The sequence below is a fragment of the Capsicum annuum genome, chromosome 12, assembly GCF_002878395.1.
Source record: "Capsicum annuum cultivar UCD-10X-F1 chromosome 12, UCD10Xv1.1, whole genome shotgun sequence".
Taxonomy (NCBI): Eukaryota; Viridiplantae; Streptophyta; class Magnoliopsida; order Solanales; family Solanaceae; genus Capsicum; species Capsicum annuum.
The window spans coordinates 7,791,940-7,817,825 of NC_061122.1; the positions used below are offsets into that span (position 1 = coordinate 7,791,940).

The 25,886-nt window shown below is 31.6% G+C and overlaps 2 protein-coding genes across 3 annotated transcripts; one reads left to right on the forward strand and one right to left on the reverse strand.

Annotated features, from left to right (window-relative positions):
• Positions 1–3,270: 3,270 nt before the first annotated feature.
• Positions 3,271–5,271, forward strand: LOC107850026 (uncharacterized protein DDB_G0271670). Its single transcript, XM_016694514.2, has 4 exons — positions 3,271–3,407; positions 3,486–3,585; positions 3,811–3,928; positions 4,456–5,271. The coding sequence occupies exons 1-4, from the start codon at positions 3,302–3,304 to the stop codon at positions 5,269–5,271; spliced, it is 1,140 nt and encodes a 379-aa protein (XP_016550000.2). The 5' UTR covers positions 3,271–3,301.
• Positions 5,272–14,140: 8,869 nt separating this feature from the next.
• LOC107851888 (protein ASYMMETRIC LEAVES 2) lies at positions 14,141–19,106 on the reverse strand. 2 transcript variants are annotated; one of them, XM_016696978.2, is made up of 4 exons: positions 18,086–19,106; positions 16,852–16,901; positions 15,830–16,244; positions 14,141–14,680 (listed from the first exon to the last, which is right to left on the reverse strand). In XM_016696978.2, the coding sequence occupies exons 3-4, from the start codon at positions 16,185–16,187 to the stop codon at positions 14,355–14,357; spliced, it is 684 nt and encodes a 227-aa protein (XP_016552464.1). In that variant the 5' UTR covers positions 16,188–16,244; positions 16,852–16,901; positions 18,086–19,106; the 3' UTR covers positions 14,141–14,354. The 2 variants fall into 2 exon arrangements, with proteins under 2 accessions (XP_016552464.1, XP_047256640.1); XM_047400684.1 differs by lacking the exon at positions 16,852–16,901.
• Between the last annotated feature and the right edge of the window lie 6,780 nt (positions 19,107–25,886).

Here is a 25,886-nt window from a genome sequence, read left to right on the forward strand (position 1 = left end):
CAACAATGATAAAATAAACAAAAACAATAACACAAACAATGTCTATACACTCTTAATGCCAAACTAAGCCGATACAACTCCAAAAAATAAGCTCGGATTCTGAAAGTCCCCAGCAGAGTCGCCAGAGCTGTCACACCCCTTTTTCAACCGAAAAGAATTATATTTTAAAGGTTTGAAAAGGTTTTATTATTTAAGTGAAAAAAAATAAAAATTTGTTTCGAAAAAGGATTATTTACATTTTTTATTCAGAGTCGCCACTTGGCAAAACAATCAATCAAGCAAACAAAATAAAACAATCCAAAATTTAGTGTCCAATCCAATTATACAATCCCAAAATAATGAAAAATGCAAAAATATAAACCTATTCTATTCTAAATTAATCTTAGGCTACTCCTGAATGTTTTACCCGATGCCTCGGGCCTTGATCACAAACCTCCTTCGAAGACATAATACGTCGGGGCATTCCCCGATGAATAAATACAAATACCTCGGGGCATTCCCCGGCCAAATGACTACACTTTTTAAATACGATAAACAAAACATTCAACAAATATTCCAAACATTCCAACAATACACCAATTCTAAATTTGCCTACCCGAGCTTACTGTTTGCCTACCCGCTCGACGACATATCACATTCAACATCAACAATGTATCAAAATATCATAATATTCACTTTTATCAATTTTTGATTTCCGTCCCCAACTTCATTTTAATCAGTCACACCATCAAAAGTACTTAAATTCGCTCCTCATATACCACCGAAATTACATCGTCAAGCACATAATCATAACATCAACAAAATTAAACAATCGTAATTACCCAACACATAATCACCGAATCACGTGATCAAAATAAAGAGAGGAGATAGAAGAATTAGACCTGAAATTGCGACTTTCAAACTGTGTTATTCAATTAAATGGAGTTCGCAGCCGGAACCTCGAACAAACGAACTTGTCCAACTTCGATCTATACCTTTTTTTTTGTATTTTTCACCAACTCGAACCCCAAAAATCATCAAATAAAAGAAGACCGTACCCAAACCCACACACGACGTCCCTGTATCATTCGTTTTTTGGTGGTTCTCAGGCAGGGTCAACAGAGAGCGGATCTATTTCGGGTGTTGGACGCCGTTTTTGATGATGTAGACTACCGGTGAACTCAGAACCAACGTTTTTCTGGTGGGATCCAACTAAAAACCGAAAAAAAATGAACGGATTGACGCAGGTTAGGGTGAGAAAAGGGCTGGGCTTCCTGTTTTCACTACACCGGAGCTCCGGTGAGCTCGGTATTGACGACAAATGGGAGAAAAGTGGATGGTTGTAGCGTTTTTCGGTAAGATCTCGTCGGAAACGTCTCTCTCGCCCTTTCTCTCTTCCTCTCTCGCTCAAACTATGCAACTCTCTATCGATCTCTACCTCTCTCCCTCCCTAAATCTTTTCATGGAAATCGTGTATGATCTGTGATAGTGAAAGAATGGTCAGGTCGTGTGTTTCTCTCAATCCCGTGCCGAAGAGAAAAGCCGTGTATATGGACTACTGTGTATTGTTTCTGTGAGTTGGTGCGTGAATAGTCTCTTGTTGAAAAATCAATCCCCCACTCTTTCTCAGGAATCGGCAAAATATATAAAAAAAGCTAGGTAAAGGGAGGTCACGTGAGGTGGGGTGGGGTAGGGCTAGGTTGTTAAGATAGGATTAGAATAATGTGAGGTGGCTTCATCTTATTAGAGGGGTTGTTAGGGGTTTGTTATTTTTGTATTTTTGTGGGATATAATCACACGGGTGAGGGCACGCACTAAGACGAGGGTAAAATAGTAAGAATGCTTTCGGGGAGGGACAAATTACGTGTCTACACTTTATATTACATAACAATAAACATAAACTTAGTTTATTATATTTACACAATTTTTCACTCATTATATTTACACAAATTATCATTCTTACCAAGTAATCACAATAATCTCAACTAATTATGTATCTTCGTTGAATATATCGAGAAGCTAACTATGTATCTCGATAGACTCAAAATTCAAAAAAAAAATATCGGGAGTTAATTATGTATCTTTACAAAGAAAAAGCTAATTATGTATCTCGATAGACTCAAAATTGAAAAAAAAATATATCGGGAGCTAATTATGTATCTTTACAGAAGAAAAAATGTATCTTCGTTGGATGTATTATGTATCTCGACAGACTCAAAATCAGAAAAAATGTATCATGAGCTAATTATGTATCTTTATAAGAAAAATTTATCTTCGTTGTATCTATCGGGAGCTAATTATGTGTCTCGAGAGACCCAAAATTGAGTATTTAGGTAATTACGAAAATATCGAAATTGTTGTAATTAAGTTTCAAACGGTTGGAATTTATGTTGTTTGCCCTTTATAATTTTATTTTTACTTTTTTTTTAAAAAAAAATATATGATAGCGAAAATTACTTTTTCCTTTTCACCTAGGTGGTGGTCGAGTTGGTTGAGGGATCTCTCGATTTGAGTTTGATATCACTTGTGCGTTTGTGATCGAGCTTGTAGTACGGGACTTGCCAAAAGAAAATTACTTGTGAATATTACTCTTTTAGTATTTGGAAGTTAGCTAACTTTTACTCGTAATTTGACTAAAATACCCCTAGTTAAAACACGGAGAGAAAACTCTAAAAGAAATTTTATTTGAAGAATTATTTTTCTGTGAGGATTATGAAAATGGTTAATTTAAAGTTGACTGTCGATCTATTCTAATCCTCATCCTTTACCCGAGGTCCCGAGCATGAAACATACAATATCTTCTTTTTTCTTTTTTCATTGGGTGTTCGGTACTAGCATTGAAGTCTGACTAATTTGAATTCGCGCCGGATAGGGCCCCATGCAGGGGGTAGCGCTCCCAACAGAGTTTTCTCCGTGCCCAGGGTCGAATCCTTGACTCTGGTTAAGGGTGGAGCAGCCCCATCCGTTGCCCACAACCCATGTTGGTAAAACATACAATATCAATTTAAATAAAATAATAACATAATCAGTGAAGATTCACACACCCGATTGAAAGCACTTAAACTCAGCAAGGCCTGCAACAAACAAACTGATGCCAAATGACAAATGTACAAAAACATTATTAACAAATGTTAATTTCCACTTCTTATTTATCATTCTCTATTTGGAACATTTCCTTTGTATTAGCCGGCCAAATAGCAACACTTAAAATTTAATAATTCCAAGTATTATAGACTTGATTTAGACCTTTGATTTCTAGTACATTCTATTTTCTTTTGGTAGTTCGATCGTGGAATTTCTGATAGTGATATAATCAAGAAACATGAACAGAGATGAAGATCTCGTTTTGTTTAGGGACATGTATAAGCGCGAAAAGAATGATCTAGCTAGCCTTCTTCTCCCGGTCCCTGATGAATTCGAGGCAAATGGTAGTATATATAGACATTTTTAGCTGTTAAATTCATATAGTCGATCCTAACTTATTCGGAATTGTTGTTTTCTTGTAGGGAATTATGCACTATACAGAATGGCTTCTACCAAGAAAGGTCAAGTGGGATTGGATTATTACTTGATGAGCAATGAAACCGGAAAGAATGACTATGACTGGTAAAATTCAATGTACTTTGATGATGTCGTTGCACACTTGCACTCTGTAATTAGTTCGCGCTGAGTTTGTCAGCATGCAAAAACCTTAAAAGACAGATAATATGGACCGAATGCATGTATTGAAACATATAGGTTTGGTTCAATCTAACTATCCATTACAAAACAAAGAATTCCGTTCTTACAGTATTTTTATTTCGTACTCATTCTTGAATTTTTTAATGGAAGGTTGAAAACGCCTCCAGCTACGCCTTTGTTTCCATCTCTTGACATGGAAGCCAATGATCCAGAACTAGTCATTCAGAAAGAGATCCCAATTATTCAACCAGTTGTCACTCTATCAAGGGTATGATCAAGTTTTATATATAGTGAAACCTCTCTGTAACAGCGTCGTTTGTCCGAATATTTTCTTGCTGGTATAGCAAAATGTTGTTATAGAGAACATATACTATATGCATAATATGTAAGTAGACACTCAAACTTGGCCTTAGCTGTCAAGTAAGCACTCCAACAATGAGAATGCACATCTAGGCGCCTCAACTTGATCTCAATGGCAACTTGACACTTCAACTTGTTATATCTCGTGGACACTCAACTTTGACGTGACACATATATTTTGGAGGTGGCTAGATAATTATTTAATAAGTTGAAGTGTTCAATCGACGCAATAATGGAGACGAGTTGAAGTGTCTAGATGTGCATATTCAAAGGAGTGCTTAATTGCCGGTTGAAATCAAGATTGAGCGTCTGGTTATGTATTATGTGTATGATATAACATAACATGAAAAATCGATTTCAACCAAAAATATGATAGTTACAGTGAAATATTGTCATAGAGAATGACTGATATACAGTGTTCTGAATGTACAACAGTTCACTGACAAGACGGGGGCTGCCAAAACAAGAAGTACTCTTACAAGATCAGCATCACCTAATACAAAACCAAAACAAATTGTAAAACAAAGTGCATCATCAATAGAGAAGAAGAACACAAGATTTTCAGCAACAACAACAATAACAATGATCAAATCCAACACTAGCAATGATAATAAAGAAAGATCAAACACATTGCCATCAAATGCAACAAGAACAACAAAGCAAAAAGATGCAAGTCTTAATTTCCTAGCTTCCAATTTATCAAAAACATTGGGAATGGAGTCGTCTTTGAATACCACTAGGCCTAAAAGCAGGGGAGTGTCCCCTGCTGGAAGGCCAAAAATCCTGGGAGCTCAGTTCCCAGGATTTTCTAATGAGACCCCAACTAACCTCAGAACAGACCGGTCCCTGTCAGCTAATAGGGGCCGGCCTAACCAATCAACTAACCAAAGGCCAGTATCATCATCATCGTCATCTTCTTCTACTTCATCGTCACTACCATCTACAAAACCAATGAGACGACAATCTTGTTCCCCCAGTGTAACGCGTGGACGACAACAAGAGATTAGTACAACTAGTACAAAACCTCAACATGGGAATGGCACAACACAAGTTCTTGGCAGCAAAATGGTGGACAAGTTCTTGAATGCTAGGAAGTCAATTCATGAAGAAAAGGATATTAACAAGACAAAGTTGAATGGTTCAATGAATGAGAGCCCTGGTTTTGGAAGGCACATTTCAAGAATTTCAGCAAATTTGGCTCACAAGCACATGGTAAGTGTATTTGATTTTTTAATCAACTCATGTTATTAATTCACATGGTGCATTAAAGTATAAATTAATCAGACCATCATATACATAGTGTTAATGGGTTTTGAATGAGATATTTATACGTCTAGAGAATCTTTTAGCTTCAAACATGGTATGGATCAAATATATTTGGTTGTACCGGATTCGTATGTAGAATTGTAGCTCCATCCCTATTGACGTAAAATATTTAAAAGACAATGAGAACTTCAATGTGAAACTAAATTGGGCTGGGCCTCTGGTGTTGAAGTCAGGTGCAACTAATATCCATAGCCTGCCCCATGGCCCATATTAATTCAACCCAATTGACTTGACTGGTCTGGCTAGTGGTCCTTGCCAAAATGTAGAATGGTTTAAAATTGATTGGGCCTGTTATGTATCAAAATAGTATATTTTATGTATATCAATACCAAAAATATGTATATATTTTCTGGCAATTGTATATATTGATCTCCCGCAACCCGTTTTCGCGGTTTACGTAAAAAAATGTTCTTAATTTGATTGTTCAAATGACAGGAAATCCATCAAGATTCTGGTAATTCAGGCAAAAATGGCACAACTACTGGGAGAAAATCTTCAAATATCAGAGGCAGTAGAATTCCTAGTGCATAAAGCAACTCACATAATAATATAGTTTTTGTGTGAGTTTAATCAAAAACTTAGAAAAAAAAACTGTCTTTTATATCATTTAATGGTGATTATCAATGTTTTTTTCCTTTGGTTTTGGGCTCCTCCTCTCTTCCCATATTCCTTCTTTTCTATTCTTTTTTCCAAAAAATCCCACTCTGAATCTCTGATCGTCCAGCGAGTCATCTACTTAAACAGGTCTTTTAGCAAAAGTTAACTAGCATACTACATCTTTATGATATTTGATGTATAATAGTACGAGTTAATGGACAAAAGCACGCCAAAACTATTATTTGTTTTACATGTTTCATACATCAACTTTACTTGATCAATTCCCTTTACCGTCATAAAATACCACTCTCTTTGCATTAAAACACACCTCGATGCAGAATTAACCAAATATTATTCTCACTCAACAACAAGCATGTGTATACATCTACAATACTATACACGCACATTTTTTTTGGGTAGCTAAAAAAAAAAATGTAGTCTTCGAAGGGGATTTACTTATTTGTAAAGGGAAACTTTTATCACCTTGTATTTTGTACTAACAACATGTATTATTTTTGTTTAATACCTACAAATCACATGTCCTATTAATTTAAAAATAAAATATACACAAATACCCTAGACTAAAATGAAGATAATAGACAAAAAAAAAAAGACGCAAATCGCTATGTTACCACAGAAAAAAACATGAATTAACTATGAAATGTCACTAACTTATCGTTAAATACCTCGTAGCTACCATAATATTTTGTCAATCCAATTTTAAATAGAATTACCAACTAATTTTTGTTATTTGACAACAAAATATATTCTTTACTATTTCTTTTTTGGTGTGTGTGTGTGTGTAGAGATATTAATTTCTTCATCTTCTTTTTTTCCATAAATCTTTAGAAAATAATGTAAATAACCTTTGGAGAAAAGAAGAAACTGTTTAGGCATATATACTGTAGAGTTTTTCAACTAAAATAGTTCCTGAAAAAATAGGAGAGAAAAAAAAGTTGCTGAAAATAGAAATAAGTTAAAAAAAAAAAAAAATAGAAGCTAAAGAATGGTAAAGTCAACAAAGTTAATATTGTTGACCAAAAAGTGAGAAAGTCAAATAAAAAAAACAGGTACATGTATAGTATTATAGTCAGTAGAAAAAACTATGTTGTGTATAGTAAGGGAAGTACAAGTTGTAGCCAATCTCCCAAAAGAATTGTAACAAAGTGTGTTTGACACGGTTTGATTTGCCGTACTCGAGTAGAGGATCTTTCATAAACAGTGTGTTTGGTACGATTCTCGTTGCATACTTACTTTGATTTGTTGTATTCGAGTAGAGGATCCTTCATAAGCAGTCTTTCTGCTTTCACGAGGTAGTGATAATTAAAGTCTGCACGCACTATACTCGCTGCAAAAGCCACTTGTGGACTCACCGGATATGTCGTTGTCATTGTTGTTGTAGTGTGTGTTTGGTAAGGAGGGAAATATTTTCAAATTGTTCAATGTTTAATTGATCAAATTTATTATAGAAAATATTTTTTCTAGGAAAACAAATTTCTTAAAAATGATTTCTCGTGTGAAAGTAGGAAAAACAAGTTTCACAAGTAATATTTCACGTTGATTGTATCCTCTTCATCCTCCAACACACCTCGATCAATTCATTTTCACTCTCACCATGTAGCTTTACATCCCCACCACCCATACCCTTACAATCCACCCATCTCTCCTAGCTAGCAAGTCTAAATTATACACAAATATTTTTAATATATTTTTTTTGGGTTAACGTATCAAACACAAAAAAATAATTAAGAAACTCATTTGTATTTCTAAAAAATATTTTCTATGATGAGAAATATTTTTCCTCATACTGAACATGCACTTAGGAACCATTTGGTAGGATGTATAAGAATAATGCAAAATATGATGCATTAGCAATACTTGTATTAGTTATGCATGTGTTAACTATGCTTGCATTCTTGTTATGGAGTGTTTGATTTCGTGTATTAAAAATAATATGAATTGCATAATTTTTAAAAAAAGATATTTATTTTCAAAAATACTCTTCATAAATACGGTGGAAAAAACTTTGAGGGATAATTGTATCTTTAATCATGCATGTTAATGCATACATCAGGATTCATTGCATTACTAATACGATAGATTTTGAAGTATTAGTAATACACCCCTCAATACATAGTAAAGTGTTTAACTAATGCAAGCATTACATATACATAATTTAAAAAAGTACCAAACAAAATACTAATTAATACGCAAGCCTAATGCATGCTTATTATTTTTAATACACTCTATCAAACGACACCTTATTAATTTTATCTTTGCTAATCTTTAAACCTGAAAATCGAACCTCATAACTGTCAACCTACTTCATTAACCACTAAGTTACATTCTTGAATGCACTAAGGATGTACACTGTCAATACATACAAGTTTGCTCTATAAACCCTGTTTAAAAAGGGCAGTAACATTTGAATTTAGGGTACACATATGTTTTGACACTACTGTGTGCATAGTACTAATATTCTTCAAAAGAGAAAATGAAATCAAGAAAGAGAAATAAGAGGGGGCAAAAGGTATGTATAGTAAAGTGATAATTTAATGAAGAGAGATAGAAATAAGAGAAGTAAATAATGTGTAAGAGATGTTCCTTCTGAAAATCCTAATTGATGATACATTGTTTTCTCATTCACACAGAAACAGATAAACAAATTAAAAGCACCTTTTTGGGAGACTCATTTTTTTTCTCCACATATATTTAGGTAGGTGTGCAATATTAGGTTTCATGGGAGTACATTATCCGGAGCGGCAAATTCAGAATTTAGGGATCGTGGCTGCATGGAAGGTTTGAATATACATATTAACATCCAAAGCTTTAAGTAGTGGTGTAGCCAGAATATTTTATAAGAGGGTTTAAAATCGAAAGAAGTAGGCACATGAGCTAGTCGAGGGGGTTCAACATCAATTATATATACATAAAAAATAATTTTAAGTATATATAAATAGTATAATTTTTCACTGAAGATGATTCGGGTGAACCCCTGACCATAAGGTGTCTCCGCCCTGGCTTTCACTAAAACATTCAAGTATCTTCTTGGCTTACTGGGTGCTTTTCTAAGTTTTATACCAGATTTTATACACTTTTTAATATAATTATATCTAATCTGCATCAAATTTAATGGATATCGGAGCACCAGAAATTTGGTTATAGGTCCACCCTTGATTACTTGTATCTATATGTTGTTCAGACTTTTCAAAACTGATGTCAAATTCGTGTTGAATTTTAAAAAAATATACTACTTTATTTTAAATGACTCGACAAACATGCGTCGTCATTTTTGAAGAATATACGAGAAATATAAATCAGTATAAACAATTCATTACATCATCAAATTTATTATAATATATACATATAACTTATCAGAAAGGGAATGCACTCAAACTATTATACAAGTATATATATATAACTTGATGATATGAAAATTATTTATATTATTTAAATTCATACATATATATATATATATCTCAAACTTCAAGAAGAAAAATAGAAGGGGAATAGAATAGTCAATGTAAAGAGAGAGCATATGTAGGTATAGACTTGTTCTTCTGAAAGAATTATTCATTGTTTGTTTGTTCAGAAAAAATACAGTAAATATATACTATATAGGATTAGTCAATTCTGACTATAACAATTGAGAAAAATCAGTTGTTTGTGTTGGCATTGTCCAATTAATGCTATTGCAGAAGTGGTGAGTGGGGGTGGGGTGGGGTGGGGTGGGATGGGGTGGGTGGGGGAGTAGGAAAATGAGCAGTAATTGCTAAATTATGAAGAATTAGCAGGCTTAGTTAAAACCAATATATTATAAAACTAATTAAATTATGAAGAATTCTCACTATGTAAATAGTCATGCGATCAGGAGGTCATGGGTTCAAGCCTTGAAAACAATCTCTAGTAGAAATGCAAGGTAAGGCTGCGTACGATACACCCTAGCGGTGGGGCTCTTTCCCGAACACCGCGTATAGCGATAACTTTAGTGCACCGAGCTGTCCTTTTTTTTTTTTTGTCAATGAAGATTAATGATATATTGTCGATTGATAAAACTTATTTGAGATTAAGGGCGAGTAGAAGGTGTAACATACTGTGGCAGAGTTAAAATTTTCATTAATTCAGAAGTAAACATACAAGCTTTCAGAAGTCAACGTACAAACTATCAGAAGGGGTTCAACATTTACTATATATACATAAAATAATTTTAACCATATAAATATGGTATATTTAGTTTTCCGTTGAAGAGAGTGAGGATGAACCGCTTGATTTAAGGGTCACTCCACACCTGATAACATGGATAAACCAAGTGGAGAGGAGGATTCATCTGAATCTCATTCGGTCAAAAAAATACTCTCTCTATATATATAATAGATTGTTGGACCTTCTTAATTTCTTTATTTAACTTTTATCATATTTTGAAACTCTTACTGAAAATCTCAATTTCCTACCTAATTTATGTATACACCATAAGTAAGTAGCATGCAGTTTAAATTTAAAAAATATATATAATCATTAATGTTAATTTGTTTAATTTGATATAAATCTTAAATATAAATAAATATTTATGGGGTGGGGTGGTGGGTTGTGTGTGGGGGGGGTGGGGAAGTGGGGTTAGCAGTATGAGATTCAGAGGGACAACCCGAAATAAATGCATTTTACCAATTCCCCCCTTTTGGCTTCGTAAGCTGCGCTTCTCTCGGGATATGCCTTTCATTTCTATTTATGAATTGATTTGTATTAAATCTCGACTAATATATATATATATATATATATATATATATATATACTATTAATATTATGATCTCTATTCAGACATAGAGTTTGAATGAGAAATTGTTAATTAACGATGGATGAATCATTATAATTCAACTTACTCTATTGACGCAATATTCATTCATTGAATTTACAGGTCAAAGATTTATCATCTCTATGGGATTAAATTTCGAGTTATTGCGAAGTAAAAAATCGATGAGATTATGGAAGAGAATCAAGCGACTTCTGGACTTTCTGTGGCTAGCCCCTCTATCGATTGTGAGTTCCCAGACATGGGGAGTTCTCTTTCTCCAGATTGTTTGAGCTTACTTAGATTATTTTAATATTCTGAATTTTAAATTTAGATTTTCGAGAATTACACGAAAATACTACTACATTCTGCCATTATATTCATATTAATATAATTAAAAAATATATTTTTAAAAGTATTGATATGAAGTGTGATAGGTAAAAGTGAATGGAGAGGGAGTACATATTATCTAACTTTGTTTTTATGTCTATTTTGTACATATGTCTTTGTAGGACGACGTTCATATGGGATTTATTATCATATCATAAATAGGCTGAGAGGAGGACAATTATTGATACCAAGTTCAATCAATAATAATAAATAGTAACAAATGTTAGAAATGACTTATAACTATATACTGTAACATGGAAATCAGTACTACTTATTATTTAGTTGGATCTTTAATTTTCCTTTCACCACCAAATTTTTTACATAACTACTTGCATCCTCTTTTATAAGACACTATCCTTTTCAATTAAAATAAATAAATAATTGTGGTGTTTGAATCTACATACACGTATCTCAACTAATTTCATGAGAAGCGATGAATGATGAATGATGAATGATGAGATACCTAGCCACGTGAGTGTTGAATAACTATGTGTCTATCAAAATTAAAAAAAAAAAAAAGGAAATCACCTAATACACTTCTTTTGCCTCGATTGAGATTTAAACCTAAGACATTTATAACCAATTTTATTTTTTAAAATATACTTTAATTTACTTCAAACTTTTAATATGTGTACCAAAAAAAAAATAAAAGGAGGATCAAGACGAAGTTAGCTGTCCCTACTAGATTTTGTTGTTGGTTGGACTTTAGCAATTGCAAAATAATTGTCGTAAAAAGCACTATTATAATTCTACTACTTGAATTCTTTAAAAATATTTATAAATTCGTGATGAATTCTTTAAAAATAATGTATTTTTTAAGATTTCAATATGAATGTGGCAATAAGAGCATACTAATTAATCAATTGAGTCAGTCAATTTTTATATATATTTTTTTTATTTTCAAGATTCAGTCAGTGTATAAGTTAAAACATTTTGTATACTTCATTAATTAAAAGGGCTTAAAAACCAAAAGAGAGTGTTAATTAATTAGTAAATTCAAAAGGTTTGCTTTTTATTCTTTTCTCCCGTAGAACATGCATGCATGAAACTTATTATACTGCTATTTAGGCCACAATATTTACGCCTAAGAATGTGCATCATAGAACCCTACCCCGCACCCCCACCCTCCCTACCCAAACCTCTCAACAATATTTTCGATATGAGTCACTTGAGTCGAGGGTGATCGATCTTATGAAAACAGTCTTTCTATCTTTACGAGGTAGGAAAAAGGATCTACAATCATACATTGATCTTTCCTTCCTATATTTTAGATCAATGTATTTTTTCCTCTTCTTAAATTGCTCCACTAATCTCCTCACAAGGTGAATGACCTCAGTAGTCGAACTACCTGACATGAAATCGAATTGATTCTCGAAAATAATTATGATCCTTCTCAACAGGGGCGGAGCTACCCTTTGCCGAGAGGGGAATCATCCGAATCCCATTCGACAAAAAATTATGTTATATATGCATGATTAAAATTATTTTTTATATATATATAAGATGTTGAACCCTCTTTGATTAGTTCGTATATTCACTTATAAACCCCCTTGATAAATATTCTAACTCCGCCATTACTCCTCAACCTCAACTCTACCACCTTTATCATACGCCTTCAAATTTAAATCATGTAACCAAAATTTTCTGTATTAAGAGATGTTTTATCTCAAAATATAATTTATTTATATAAATTTAAATTAATCAAACACCAAAATAAATATCGAACTGAGATGTGAGTAATGGGTGAAGGGGAAAAACATGGGAAAGAGGACAAAAGGCATGCAGCTGTATAAAATGTCAGTGGGGAAGACGTATATTGCCCCTACTAAGACTCTGCATGCATTAATATAACAAAAAAAGACAAAATTTTCATCATTACTTTGCAACTACTAGCAAATCATCATTGCCCCCCCACCCCCCCACGCGGTTCTATTCCTATCTTTATTACTCCATTTATTTATTATTATTTACAAGTATAATTTCATTTTTTTTTATATTTTACAAGTAACTATGTACTAAATTACAATAACGTAACAATGTATTTAGTATTTGATCTCACAAAATGAGGTTCGAGATGAATATAATGTACGTAGAGTCGAAGATCTTACATCTATCTCAAAGATAGAAAAGATGTTATTGATAAACCCTTGATTCAAAAAAAATTCATCCAAAATAGTGCAAAAAATAATGTTCCTATAGATATTAGTGTTATATAAAATTTAATTTTTAAGATGAGATGATCGCAAAAATATCAAAATTCGATTTATCCAAAATATCCAATCGTGACAGTGCGAGAGGTGTTAAGGTGCCAACATCGGATGTGATTAAATATATTAAACCTTTTATATTTGAATAATTCTTGTGTCTCTTTTAAGCTAATTTTTAAATTTGAATTAGTTCAAAAAATAATTTATCGAGTGCACATGGAAATTAGAAAGATGATTAATTACACTTGGTTTATACTAAAGCAGTAATATCTTTTCCATGCACTTTTATCACATAACTATATATAGATAATAAACATATTTTAATCACAATAAATTAATATAATAAAGATTTTTTAATTTTTATGTAACCCCTAAAGTTTAGGATTAATTAATATGACCTATCTTTTTCTTTAATTTTCGAGGTGGCACTGTTCTATACATGAATCTCACGTGTAACTAAACCAACTATATAAGGAAATTCAACTAGTATAAGAGTATAATTTACTTTATATTAGAGTACTAGTAATAGCAATTATTTTCTGTAAATTGACCTAAAGTTGTATCCTACGTTTTGACTTAAAAGCAGTCCTATATATATAGGGTTACTTCTGATTTGGTATAAAGATAATATATAGTCAAATATATTTGTAGCGGCTTTGTTTAATCAAATTGACTCTCGAAAAAGAAACACGATAAATATTTTAGAACTGAGGAAGTAACAAAATGTGAAAAATTTGAGGATAAATTTTCACCACTCTTATTCTAAAATTTTCCTCAAGATTTTTTAGGGAAAAGAAAATATTAACACATGATCAAGAAGTATAGTCTAAGATATTAGATTAATTAATAACACACACAAAATCATAGTAAACATTAGAGAACATTAAAGTTGACGCAATATTAGGTCTCTCAAAAATAGTTATAGTAGTTGATAATAAACTTTAGTGCATGGGCTAATTAACAAGTATTAGCCATCATAATTCCATCATGCTTAATGTAATAAAGTACTCATATGTAACCTAAATTACCTAAGATGGATCTACCGGCGTACGCCGGCCATCAGCTCTAGCAGCCCTAGGCTGCTGGAACTGGCTCAGCTGGCCTATAAGAAGGCTACTCGCGTCAAAGTTGTTACTTCCATGACCTTCAAATGCTCGAAACATGTGTTGTTGTTGTTGTTGTTGCTGATCCCGAGGAAAGAACTGATGGTGGTAAAGGTGGTGGGAATGATCTCTCCCACCACCGCCACCGCCACCACCACCTCCAGACATGAAGTTGAATTGTTGGTGGTGGTGATTCGCGGCTGCAGCAGCTGCGGCTGCTAAGAGTCCATGAGTTGTAGTACTAGCAATACCTGTTTACATTAACAAAATTAAAATTTTTATATAAAAAAAAAATACTAAAATATCACACTCAAGAGTTTTTTCTTTTTGGCTACACTATAATATTCTATCAAGAGAAATCAACAGTTTATAATATATGATAGTAAAAATTAAGTCTATCCTATTTATAAAGTAGTATAATTTTCTAGCAAAGAAAGTCACTTTACTACAACCTAACTCTGCCCTATTTGTTGAAATATAATATAAATCAACTATCTAAGTACAAAAAAATGTAACATTTGTTTTTATGGTGAATTTAGACATGAAATCTTTAATTTTTTTTTTTAATTCAAACTTGTTTAACTCTCAAAATCTGAATAATAGCACCGTATAATTCAAACGGAGAAAGTAATTTAAAAAAATGTAGTACTCTTCTAATTTGTGTAGCATCATTGCAATTTAGTGAGTCTAAAGTCTTTTTTTGTAGATATCTTTAAGTGTTTTTTGAATTGGAATTCGTTTGACTCTCGAAATCCACAGTACCCACATAAACTCAAACCCAAAAAGTAACTAACAAAAATGTAGTGTTGATAAACAATATATATGTACTTACCTCCTGAGTTTTGGTACTTGGAGAGTTCAGATTTATGTGGCACCATTCAAATTTCAAGGGTCGAACTTAATTTTGCTCGTGAATTTAGATACGGGGTTCTTTAATTTTTCTGACTTCAGACTCGGTTGATTCTTAAACTTCGAATAATACCATATAAATTGAGACTACTAAGTTTATACATATTGAATACGTACCTCCTAGGTTTTGATACTTGGAGAGTTCAGATTTATGTGGCACCATTCAGATTTCAAGGGTCGAACTTAATTTTAGTCATGAATTTAGACACGGGATTCTTTAAGTTTTCAGAATTTAGACTCGTTTGACTCTCGAAACTCGAACAATACCACATAAATTGAGACGACAAAGTTGATAAAGATCGAATACGGTACCTCCTATAGGTTTTGGTACTTGGAGAGTTTAGATTTATGTGGCACTATTTAGATTTCAGGGTCGAACTTAATTTTGGTCATTCTTTGAGTTTTCAGAATTCAGACTCGTTTGACTCTCAAAATTCGAACAATACCACATAAACTGAGACGCAAAGTTGATAAAGATTGAACACACATACCTCCTAGGTTTTGGTACTTGGAAAGTTCAGATTTAGCACAACTAAGGTCCATTTGAAGTTGCCTAAGTTGATGTTGAAGGAGTGAAATAACACCAACACAACCATAAACAGGATCACGTAGCCTCATATCAGCTTCATATGCTAACGAATTTACAGCATCTTCACGTTGATGAGGCTGTAATTCGTTAAGCAATTTGGTCACATTACTAGCACCAAACACCTTATGAACATTCGCGAATTTTTGAGGTTGATCAGGAGGGAAGTAGGGCGCGAACGTACATTCTGGCTGGCATTTTCTACGCAGGAATTTGCAGGCCGCGCAAGGAGAATTTGACGATAGTGAAGAGGAAGATGACATTGATGATAGCTAGCTTCTTGTGTTGTTTTCCTTGATGTTTTGCTTCACTTAAGAGACCTAGAAAAAAAAAAATGGGGTAATGAGAAAATTAATGAAGTATAAATTGATCAATCGAAGTTTAAGTTCTATGTACTGAGAATGATTCTTATACAACGAGTTAAAAGTTAAGTATATATATAGATATATTATCAGATCATCTAAAGAATATTTATAGGTAAATAACAACTAATATGATATTTATGTACCAATAAAAAAGTGATTTAATGGTGTGAGTTAAATAACTTAAACACTCTTTGTGCAATTAGATCATTAAGGTAATTATAGGTAAATCTTCTAATAAATCTTACTAATAGCTAATTCTATCATAAGTTAAAATTCACTCATAAAATAAAAATTCTTTACAATATTTAGCATATATAATTAACTTAAGCTCATATCAACTAAAATGTTTGCCTTTGGAGAGACTTAAAATACTAAAAACATGAGTATATATTCTTGAATCTTGATCCAATTAAATTTCAATCAAAATTCTGAGATCTAAAATAACCCTTTTTCACTGGGTATTTTATTGTTGTAGTTGTTGTTGTAAAATGTAAAATAATACATTAAATTCTTCTATGTTCTAAGATCAAAGGGGAGGGACAAAATACAGTAATAAAAGTACCTGATTTTGTTGTTGAATATTTGTTGTTTGGTGAAATAATACTATTACACCTGAACAAAGATGAAGAATAATATTGGTATAACAAACCAAGTAAATACTTTTTGATTTTTTACCAAGTGTTAGTAAAATTTAGAAAAATAAAATTGTGTACGTGTAACATGAAAAGCTTAGGAATGGAAGCAAACAATTATTAGTACATCTAACAGATGGTATTAAGAAGATTTACTTTGGAAGTTATAATTTTTTGGGATTGGATCCCGTGAAAATAAATTATGAAAGTAAGAGCTTATGTATTTGTTTAATAAAAAATATAATTATCACTTTTTACGATGTAATAATTCTAGTCTCCTACTTAGATCTTGCTTGAAAATTCATTCATTCATGAACCTCGTCTAGTATATTTAGAGAAATTGTTTAGAATATATATACATATTTTGGTCTTAAAAGATAGTATCAACTTGTAAATTTTCTTAAAATATATGAGATTTATAATTTTTAAAATAATCTCTTCAGTTTATCTATTGATTGTTACAGTGAAATATTATTATAAAATATGATTATTACATAGCGAGCTAAAAAATGTGTTTTTAGTTAAAAAGATCGATACGTATAACGAATATTTTTTACATTATCAAATTATTCAAGAAATATTTGTATGTGAGATGATCTATAATCTTAAAAATATAAAAAAAGAGACGACGGTGTAAATAACTTCTTACAAAAAATCATGTGTATAACTTAAACTCTTAGATTAGAGAAAAATTAAGACTTTGAAATTCATTTTCTTGAGATAAGTAAACAAATAACTTAGTAGAACAATATGACAAACTAAAAAAGAAAAAGAAAACAATAAACTATCAATACCTAAGTGTTATGTTGCTCGAACTCTTTCAAAATGATAGCATATTTGTATTAGATCCTTGAAAAATACATTACTTTTGCAGAAATTGACACACACCTATCATCTTTCTTGAAGAATCCGAGCAACATAGTTTAATTAAGCATAATAGGACTATATATTTATTTATTTTTGTTTGAAAGTTTGTGCCACTATAGTCTCCTAGAACTCTTTGGTCAAACCTTTATTACTGTTTTTTGTTCTTTTTTACAGCACTAAAAGTCAAGCTTGGATCTTGTGTAGCTAAAAAGCTATCTTTTTCATACAGAAAACTATAAAGAAAACAAAAATACTACTACTAACTCCTTTACACTAAAATAGAGATGAAATGATTACCCTTTTTTCCTTTTGCTAAAAAGAGTCTTCTCTCTTTTTCTGACTAATAATCTTCAAGAAAATCTGCTACTACTATATATAAAGAAAGTGACAGAAAAATAACTTAGAACAAGCTAGATAGATAGACTAAGTAATATAAGGGTTTTCTTGAAATGAAAAATATAATTATAAGTAGTTAGTACTAGTAGAAAATAATGTTTAATTAGCTCCCATATGAAGAGTCAAACAAATATAATAAGGGACAAAAACATATAAAGATGGTGACAATATATATATAATTAGGAGAAGCACAAGAAAGTGTTTCTTGAATTTCTTTTGGATTTTTTTTACTTAGTAAGTGAATGTAAGTGAGGATAAAAGGGAGAAAAAATAGGGAAGTCCCCCAAGAGAAGAGGCTAAGGAGACGGAGAGAAAGCAAATGGAACTTTTTGTGTGTTGTTATGATGACTTTCTTGTGCTTATTATAGAAGAGAGATGGTGTGTTCTGTTCGGTCCTTTTCTAAACTCTGCGCAAAATAAAAGTTTTAATGTACTGAACTGTCTGTCTTTTGGAGAAGGTGTGTGTTCGGCCCTTTCTTTTGGACTTCGTGCAGAATGAAAGTTTTAGTACACTAAACTGTCTGTCTTTCGGAGGAAGTGTGTTCGGCCCTTTCTTGGACTTCATGCGGAATGAAGGTTTTAGTGCACCGAATTGTCTGTCTTTTGAAGAAGGTGTGTTCGGCCCTTTCTCGGACTTCGTGCAGAATAAAAGCTTTAGTGCACTGAACTGTTTGTCTTTCGAAGAAGGGGTGTGTTCGGCCCTTTCTCGGACTTCGTGCAGAATGAAAGTTTTAGTGCACCGAACTGTTTGTCTTTCGAAGAGGGGTGTGTTCGGCCCTTTCTCGGACTTCGTGCAGAATGAAAGTTTTAGTTCACCGAACTGTTTGTCTTCTCAAAAAGGTGTGTTAGGTTTTAGTTTTTGGAGGGATCTTATTGTTGTTCTAGTGTAGGAGTTTGGATGTGTGAAGTATGGTTTTTAGGGTTTCATTGAGTAAGGTTGGAGGGGTGGGGGTGGGGGTGGGGTGGGGTGGGGGGATATTAATGTGAAGAGAAAGAGGGTATTTTCTAGACTTGTGTCATTTGATGTGACTTATCCTTTTTTCTGTCCTTGTATTCCATTTGTTGCACTTACACACATTTAAGTCTCCTCTACACACTCTCTTTCTCTCTCTCTCCATAATTTTTCTTTTTAAAAAAATTGGAACTTTGTTTAAATTGTTGATGGTGGAGTACTATCTAGAGTTTGTTTGAATTTCTATATGATATTCCATACCATTTTTGGGATCCCAGCTAATTCAGTTTGCATGATATAAAGTTTATTAAAGGAGAAAATAATTTTATCATAATTATGAATTCGAGCCTTTTGGTGAGGATGAAAAAATCATATTCATCTCGGCACAATTTCGATTATATTGTATAAAGAGAAAAGATGATTTAGCTTATATGTGAATAATATATGTATTTTATTTGTTGTATAACATCGTATCTTAATATATTATACTACTATATATATAGTATCAAGCTTATGATGCATATTATTTACTCTGGCCCAATAGATTTAACGTATATTTGTGTATTTAGGCCTACGCCATCATCAAGTCCAATAATGTGTGTATCAATTTTTTTCGAGACATCTTCATCTCCATCTCCAACTACATCAACAACATTATAGATCACAACTGCGTTCGATTGAGCAAAATGTGGTAAAAAATATTGATTTGTAAACACTGTTTTCTTTTCATAAGCCAACTTGATAACTTTATATGTCGTAACAAATCATCATTTATCAAGAGGGTGACCACAAGCCAATGATACTTGCAATAATTTGAAATATTTGTTCTTCACTCGAATCCCAAAGGAAATTCAGTCTATTATATTATATTCGATTTTACTTCACCTCAAACACAAGTCCATCGTTAACAATGTTATTTACTTGTTTGGTCTAGAAAGACCATAACAGCGTTGATAACACTTAACTATATATTATAAGCACGAGTAGCAAGTTCTTCGAATAACCTAAAATTTAGCTTCTTGCAAAATGTAATGAAGTCCCATTGCATTTTTTGGATGCACATCTCTATGTCACACATTTTGTTGGGCATATCTTTATAGTTTAGACCTGCATTTCTCCATCGACTAGTAAAGTCATCAAAGACGATTTCACCATGCTCATAATTTACCTTATGCTATGAAATCAATCGAGGAGCTCCGACTCTAGTTGCTCCTAACTACCAATAGTATTAAGCTCGAGGTTCATGTATCATTCAACGTGTTAGTACTACCCAACATTCTGGGTAGGAGTACTACGTTGATTTTTATGAATTTTTTTTTTACGAGTATAGTACAAGGTTGATAAATAACAAACACAAAATGCTACATTTTACAGGCTCGGAAAATAATTTCAAAATTTTATACAAATTTGGAACAGATCTTACACATTGTGCATTCAGCACTCAATAAATTAAAATTGAATGTATAAATAGTACTTCTCGATTTCATTTTATTTGATCCGTATTAACTAAATAGAAATTATAGCTTTTTTTTTAGTCTTATATATGTAATTTTCTGAAAGTAATTATAGCCTTTTTACTTAACAATCTTAAGAGTTGTATTTGTGTAATTGTCCAAATTGGTTATTTGTGCAAATCACCCTCTATAGACATTGGAATGGACTAGAGAAGCCCAATTTCAACTGGGTTGCAGAAAACAAGATATAATAATGTCTCGAGGAAATCACATAAATATACAAATTTAGAGCCTATATTACAAAATCTACCATTATTATTTTTTATTTACAAAAGGTAGCTTTTATTTACAAAATCTACCAACTATTCAACTGTCATAAGTTCTTTTGAAACAACCTTTATGAAATACCACTTTCTATACCATGTTTATATTATAGTTTTTGAATATAGTTAACAAATCTTTAGAGGACACTAATTTCTATATCAATTTTATATTATATTTACAAGAGCACAGTTTATATATTATTTTTATATCATTATTTTAAAAGGTAATTATACCTCATAGAAATATACCATATTCAAATGTCATAAGTTTTTTGACATAGCCTTTATGAAACACCAATTTTTATACCATATTTATATCATATTTTTAGGATGTAGTTAAATAATTTTTAGATGACACCAATCTCTATATCAATTGCATATCATGTTTATAGAAACACCAATTTCTACATTATTTTTATACCATTTACAAAATATATAACATTTATGAAACACCAGTTTCTATACCATATTTATATCATGTTTATAGAAACATCAGTTTCTACATTATTTTTATACCATTTACATAAATATGTAAATAACTAGAGAAGATACAACAGCCTCGATCTCTGCCGCTACAATTGAATATCACCGATAACAATTATGTATTTGCCGCAGCATGAAAAATAAGAAAAAACTACACCAAATTCCCACGCGATTGGTCTGTTTTGTTTGTTCCCGGTGGACTTCACCGATAACTGAAATAAGGGTTGATTTCGAGGTGTTTCAGATGAGTTTCAGCGGTGGTTTTTGACTTCGGTTAATCCAAAAAACATGAAAAACAAGAAAATCCTCACCAAATTTTCACGCTGCAGGTCTATTTCGTTCGTCCCCGATGGATTTCGCCGAAAACTGAAATGGGGACGAACGAAATTGGTCACAACCCACAATTCTTTTTCAAAGAATTAGTGTTATTATATCTGATTTTGTGTTGGTTTTTGGTATTTATAGATTGACAAGGAATTTGGGGTATAAAGAGAAAGTTTTGATCTAGGTATTGATTATTTTGTTGTCTGGGTTGATGAGTGTGGACCATTTGCATTTTCAGTATAATGGCTTTCTATTAGGGATTCTTTTGATTTCACTTTCGGCTTAGGAGGAAGGAAAGGACTTGTTAGGTGGTTTTATTTTTGCAGTTTTGTTGTGTTTTAAGCATTTGTTTGTTGTTGCTGATCCTTTTTATTTTGCTTATTTGTTGAGGCATTATTGTAGGGGTAGGTTTTGTAAGTTTTGTATTGATATATTTTGTAAAATAAAATCTTGTGGTATATTTTGTAATATAGGCTCTAACTTTGTATAGTTATGTGATTTTTACATGTCAATGACAAATGTTAGACCCAATTCGTGTTCTATAGGGAAGAGATAAAAGAAGGAAAAATTACACATTATAGATGAAATAATTTAATAATTACATGGTATGATTAATATTTTAAAAAATTACAATTCATAGTTACTAATTTTTAATAATTACATGGTATGGTTAATATATATATCAAAGACAAGTAAAACTTTCTCTCTCATAATTAATTTTTTTATTTATCTTTTAGCTGATTGGAGTGCTTAGAGGCAATAGGTCATTCTTTTATTAGATGTTTTTAGCGGCAGTATGTATTCCTCCTAATTCAACAAATCTCAAAGTTTATTCTAGCATATATCAAAGACTATTTTTCTTTCTATTTCTTCTTCCAAATTTTCTAATATTTTATGTTTTCTCCTACACATTCGTTTTATTTTTTCATAGAAGATTTTCTTAATTCAACTAAATTGTTATCAATTGTATATTATGTGTCAATTATCATAGTGTCTATTAAATAGCTATATATCTATATATATATAGTTGCAGAATGTATATTGAGTGTGTACATATACATTTTGCATAGTGTATATACAAATATACAAATTATTTTTTTTAATTCAATCGTTATTTTCTTAATACAACTAAATTGTTATCAATTGTATATTATATGTCAATTATATATGCGTATATATATAAGTTGTATATTAATTGTTTATATGATGTAATTGTACAAGTCGTATATGTATAAGTCATATATGTCAATTGTCTATGTCAACTATATAAGTCATATAAGTATAAGTTGTTAATTGTATATGTACATCTATTTTTTTTTCTATTGTATATCTGAATGTTTGTATATTATCATAGTGTATATTACAGTAAATAACTATATATCTGTATATATACATTTGCAGAATGTATATTGAGTGTGTACATATACATTTTGCACAATATATACATAAATTTACGATTCTTGAAATTATAAAAAATAAAAGAATGAGAAAGGGGGCGGGGGGTATAAGACTTATAACTAAATTCCTAGTGAAAGTTTCAATAATTACAAATTATAGGCAAAAGTAGTTAATAGTTATAAGTATATATATAAAAATTATACAAATCAGAAGAAAAATAACCTAACTGAAATAAGAGATAAAAAAGGAAATTTGAAAGCAATAAATTCCCTTAAACTACTCCAACTTTTCACTAATTGCTCATCCATTATTGAGTATTAAAGCTCATTATCTGCGAAAATGGATGTATTAAAGCTAAAAGATTTATTTTGAAAAGATTTGAGAGAAGAAAGATGAGTTATTCAACAACAATTTTTAACAGGTATTTTCATAATTCAAATTTTATTTAAAAATTCTTGAAATACGATTTTTTGAAAACCCACTTGTCAATTTGCGAGTATATTGGTATATTTATTGTTTTTGACTAAATTATATGAATTTGAATATGTTTTGATTCATTGTTTTACGTTAATCTATACACTATGTAAACTGCAATTTCAATTTGTGATTTAACACGTGGATTGTTATTATTTTTGAAACCTGATAATTGTTAGTTTATTTTGAATTCATAGTTACTGACAATTTACATACTGTATTTGTTAACAGATTATGTTAAAAAAAAATAGGGCGATTATCAATTGTTCTGAAGTGAGGCGTATGAAACTGTTATAATGAGTATGAACAATACGAGTTGGACTCAATTACAATTGAAGAAACAGAAAAATATGATGGTTTGATTCAATTGATTGGTAAGCAACTTTGTATTGAGTTGAATTTAAAAACATTGAAAGTTGAGTATAAAGCTGACTTTAGCAGTAAAAGAATGGAGATATATAACGACATGAGGTTGACAGTTTAGGTAATGGTACGAAAAAAAGAAAAAGAATTCAGAATCTATCCATTATGTGTTTCTATATTTGATAAATCCATAAAAACGAGAGTGCTTGCTCAAATGTTGAATGTGTTATTTCTGTCATTTATGAGAAAAAAGGAAATTCTGGAGATCACGGTGTATTAATTAAAGTTGCTGATAAAAAAGAACATGATCAGACAATTATTTCTGATCCAAATCACAACGAAGTGCTCGTTGGTCAAGTTTATAAGGACAAAGCCACTTTAAAATCGATGATGACGCTTTATGCAATCAGAAATAGACTCCAATTCAATCCGATACAATCAAAGCAGTCGGGTAGGTATATTTATCATATTAAAGCATTTGTGTGTATATTCTGTACATGTTTTTATCTTATGTTAAAAATGTATTTATGTATTCATGTATACATAATAGGGATAAGTTTATTCATATTATTGTATAACTAGATATATACACTTATTACTATACGTTTTTATTCATACAGAATTTAGTAAACGTAATTGCATACGTTAGTAAATTAGTTTTGAACTTTTTTAAAATACTAAACTTTTTATGTATAAATTACTAATAGATAAGTTTTACGCCGTAGGTATAATTTGGTGTGTAAATCGAAGGAATGTGATTGGTTGCTAATGGCATCTAGTAATAGAAAGATCAACTTCTTTAAGATTCGTCGATTTTGTCAAGAGCATACTTGTCCTTTAAAAGATTGGGTGTACGAGCAGAAACATGTTAGTAGTACATTAATTGATGACATTGTGGAGAAGAATTTATCCAACCATAAAAGAGTATATACGGGGAAACACATACAGGAGGATAAAAAGAATGAGCATGGATTGGATCTGACTTATACAATAGCCTGAAGGGCTAGGAGAAAGCTTTGATTTCATTGAGGGGTACAACGTATGCATCATACAACAAATTTTCAGGATATTTATACATGTTGAAAAAAACATACTCTGATTCGCACATACGGATGAAAAAATAGAAAATGGTGAATTCCTATATGTGTTTATATTGCTCTATTCTTCAATTAAAGGATTTGATTCATGTCGATCAATTGTTGTTGTTGATGGAAGTCCCTTTAGGAGAACATAAAATGAAACTTTTGTGCCAGCTAGTACACTTGATGGAGCAGGTTTGTCCGCTAATTATTATTTATACATTAATTGCACTTTAAACATTATTAAGGTGTTAGTAAATACAACATTATTTGAAATACATTATCTGAAAAATACATTGTAGAATGGTTTATGTATATCTTGAGTATGCAGGACATATGTTTCCTCTTGTTTATGGAATATTGGATTCTGAGAATTATGCAGCTTGGAGTTGGTTCTTTGAGAAGTTTAAAAAAGCTCATGGAATAAAACCAAATATGTGTTGTATCTGACAGGAATGAGAGTATTATAAAGGCTTTGTCAACGGTGTATGATGGTGTTGCACATTATACTTGTATCTAGCACCTATGAAAAAATGTCGCAACCAATTTCAGAAAGTCGCATGCAAAATTAGATGATGTGTTTTACACAATTGCTAAAACATATACAATTTCTGAATTTAACAATCTAATGAAGAAGGTCGAACAGATAGATGTTAGGGTGAAAGAGTACTTGCAGAAGGCTAGTTATGACAAGTGAAAGATCTGTAATGTACCAGTGACCATATCAAGAGAACTTTTCCGACCTTGTCTGGACTGAAGTGCATAGAGTCTGTTTGGGCGTTGCCCATTGGTGGCACTGGAAGCGGTACCCTGCTGATTTAGGCGGATGGACTGAGCTGAAGGACGACTGTA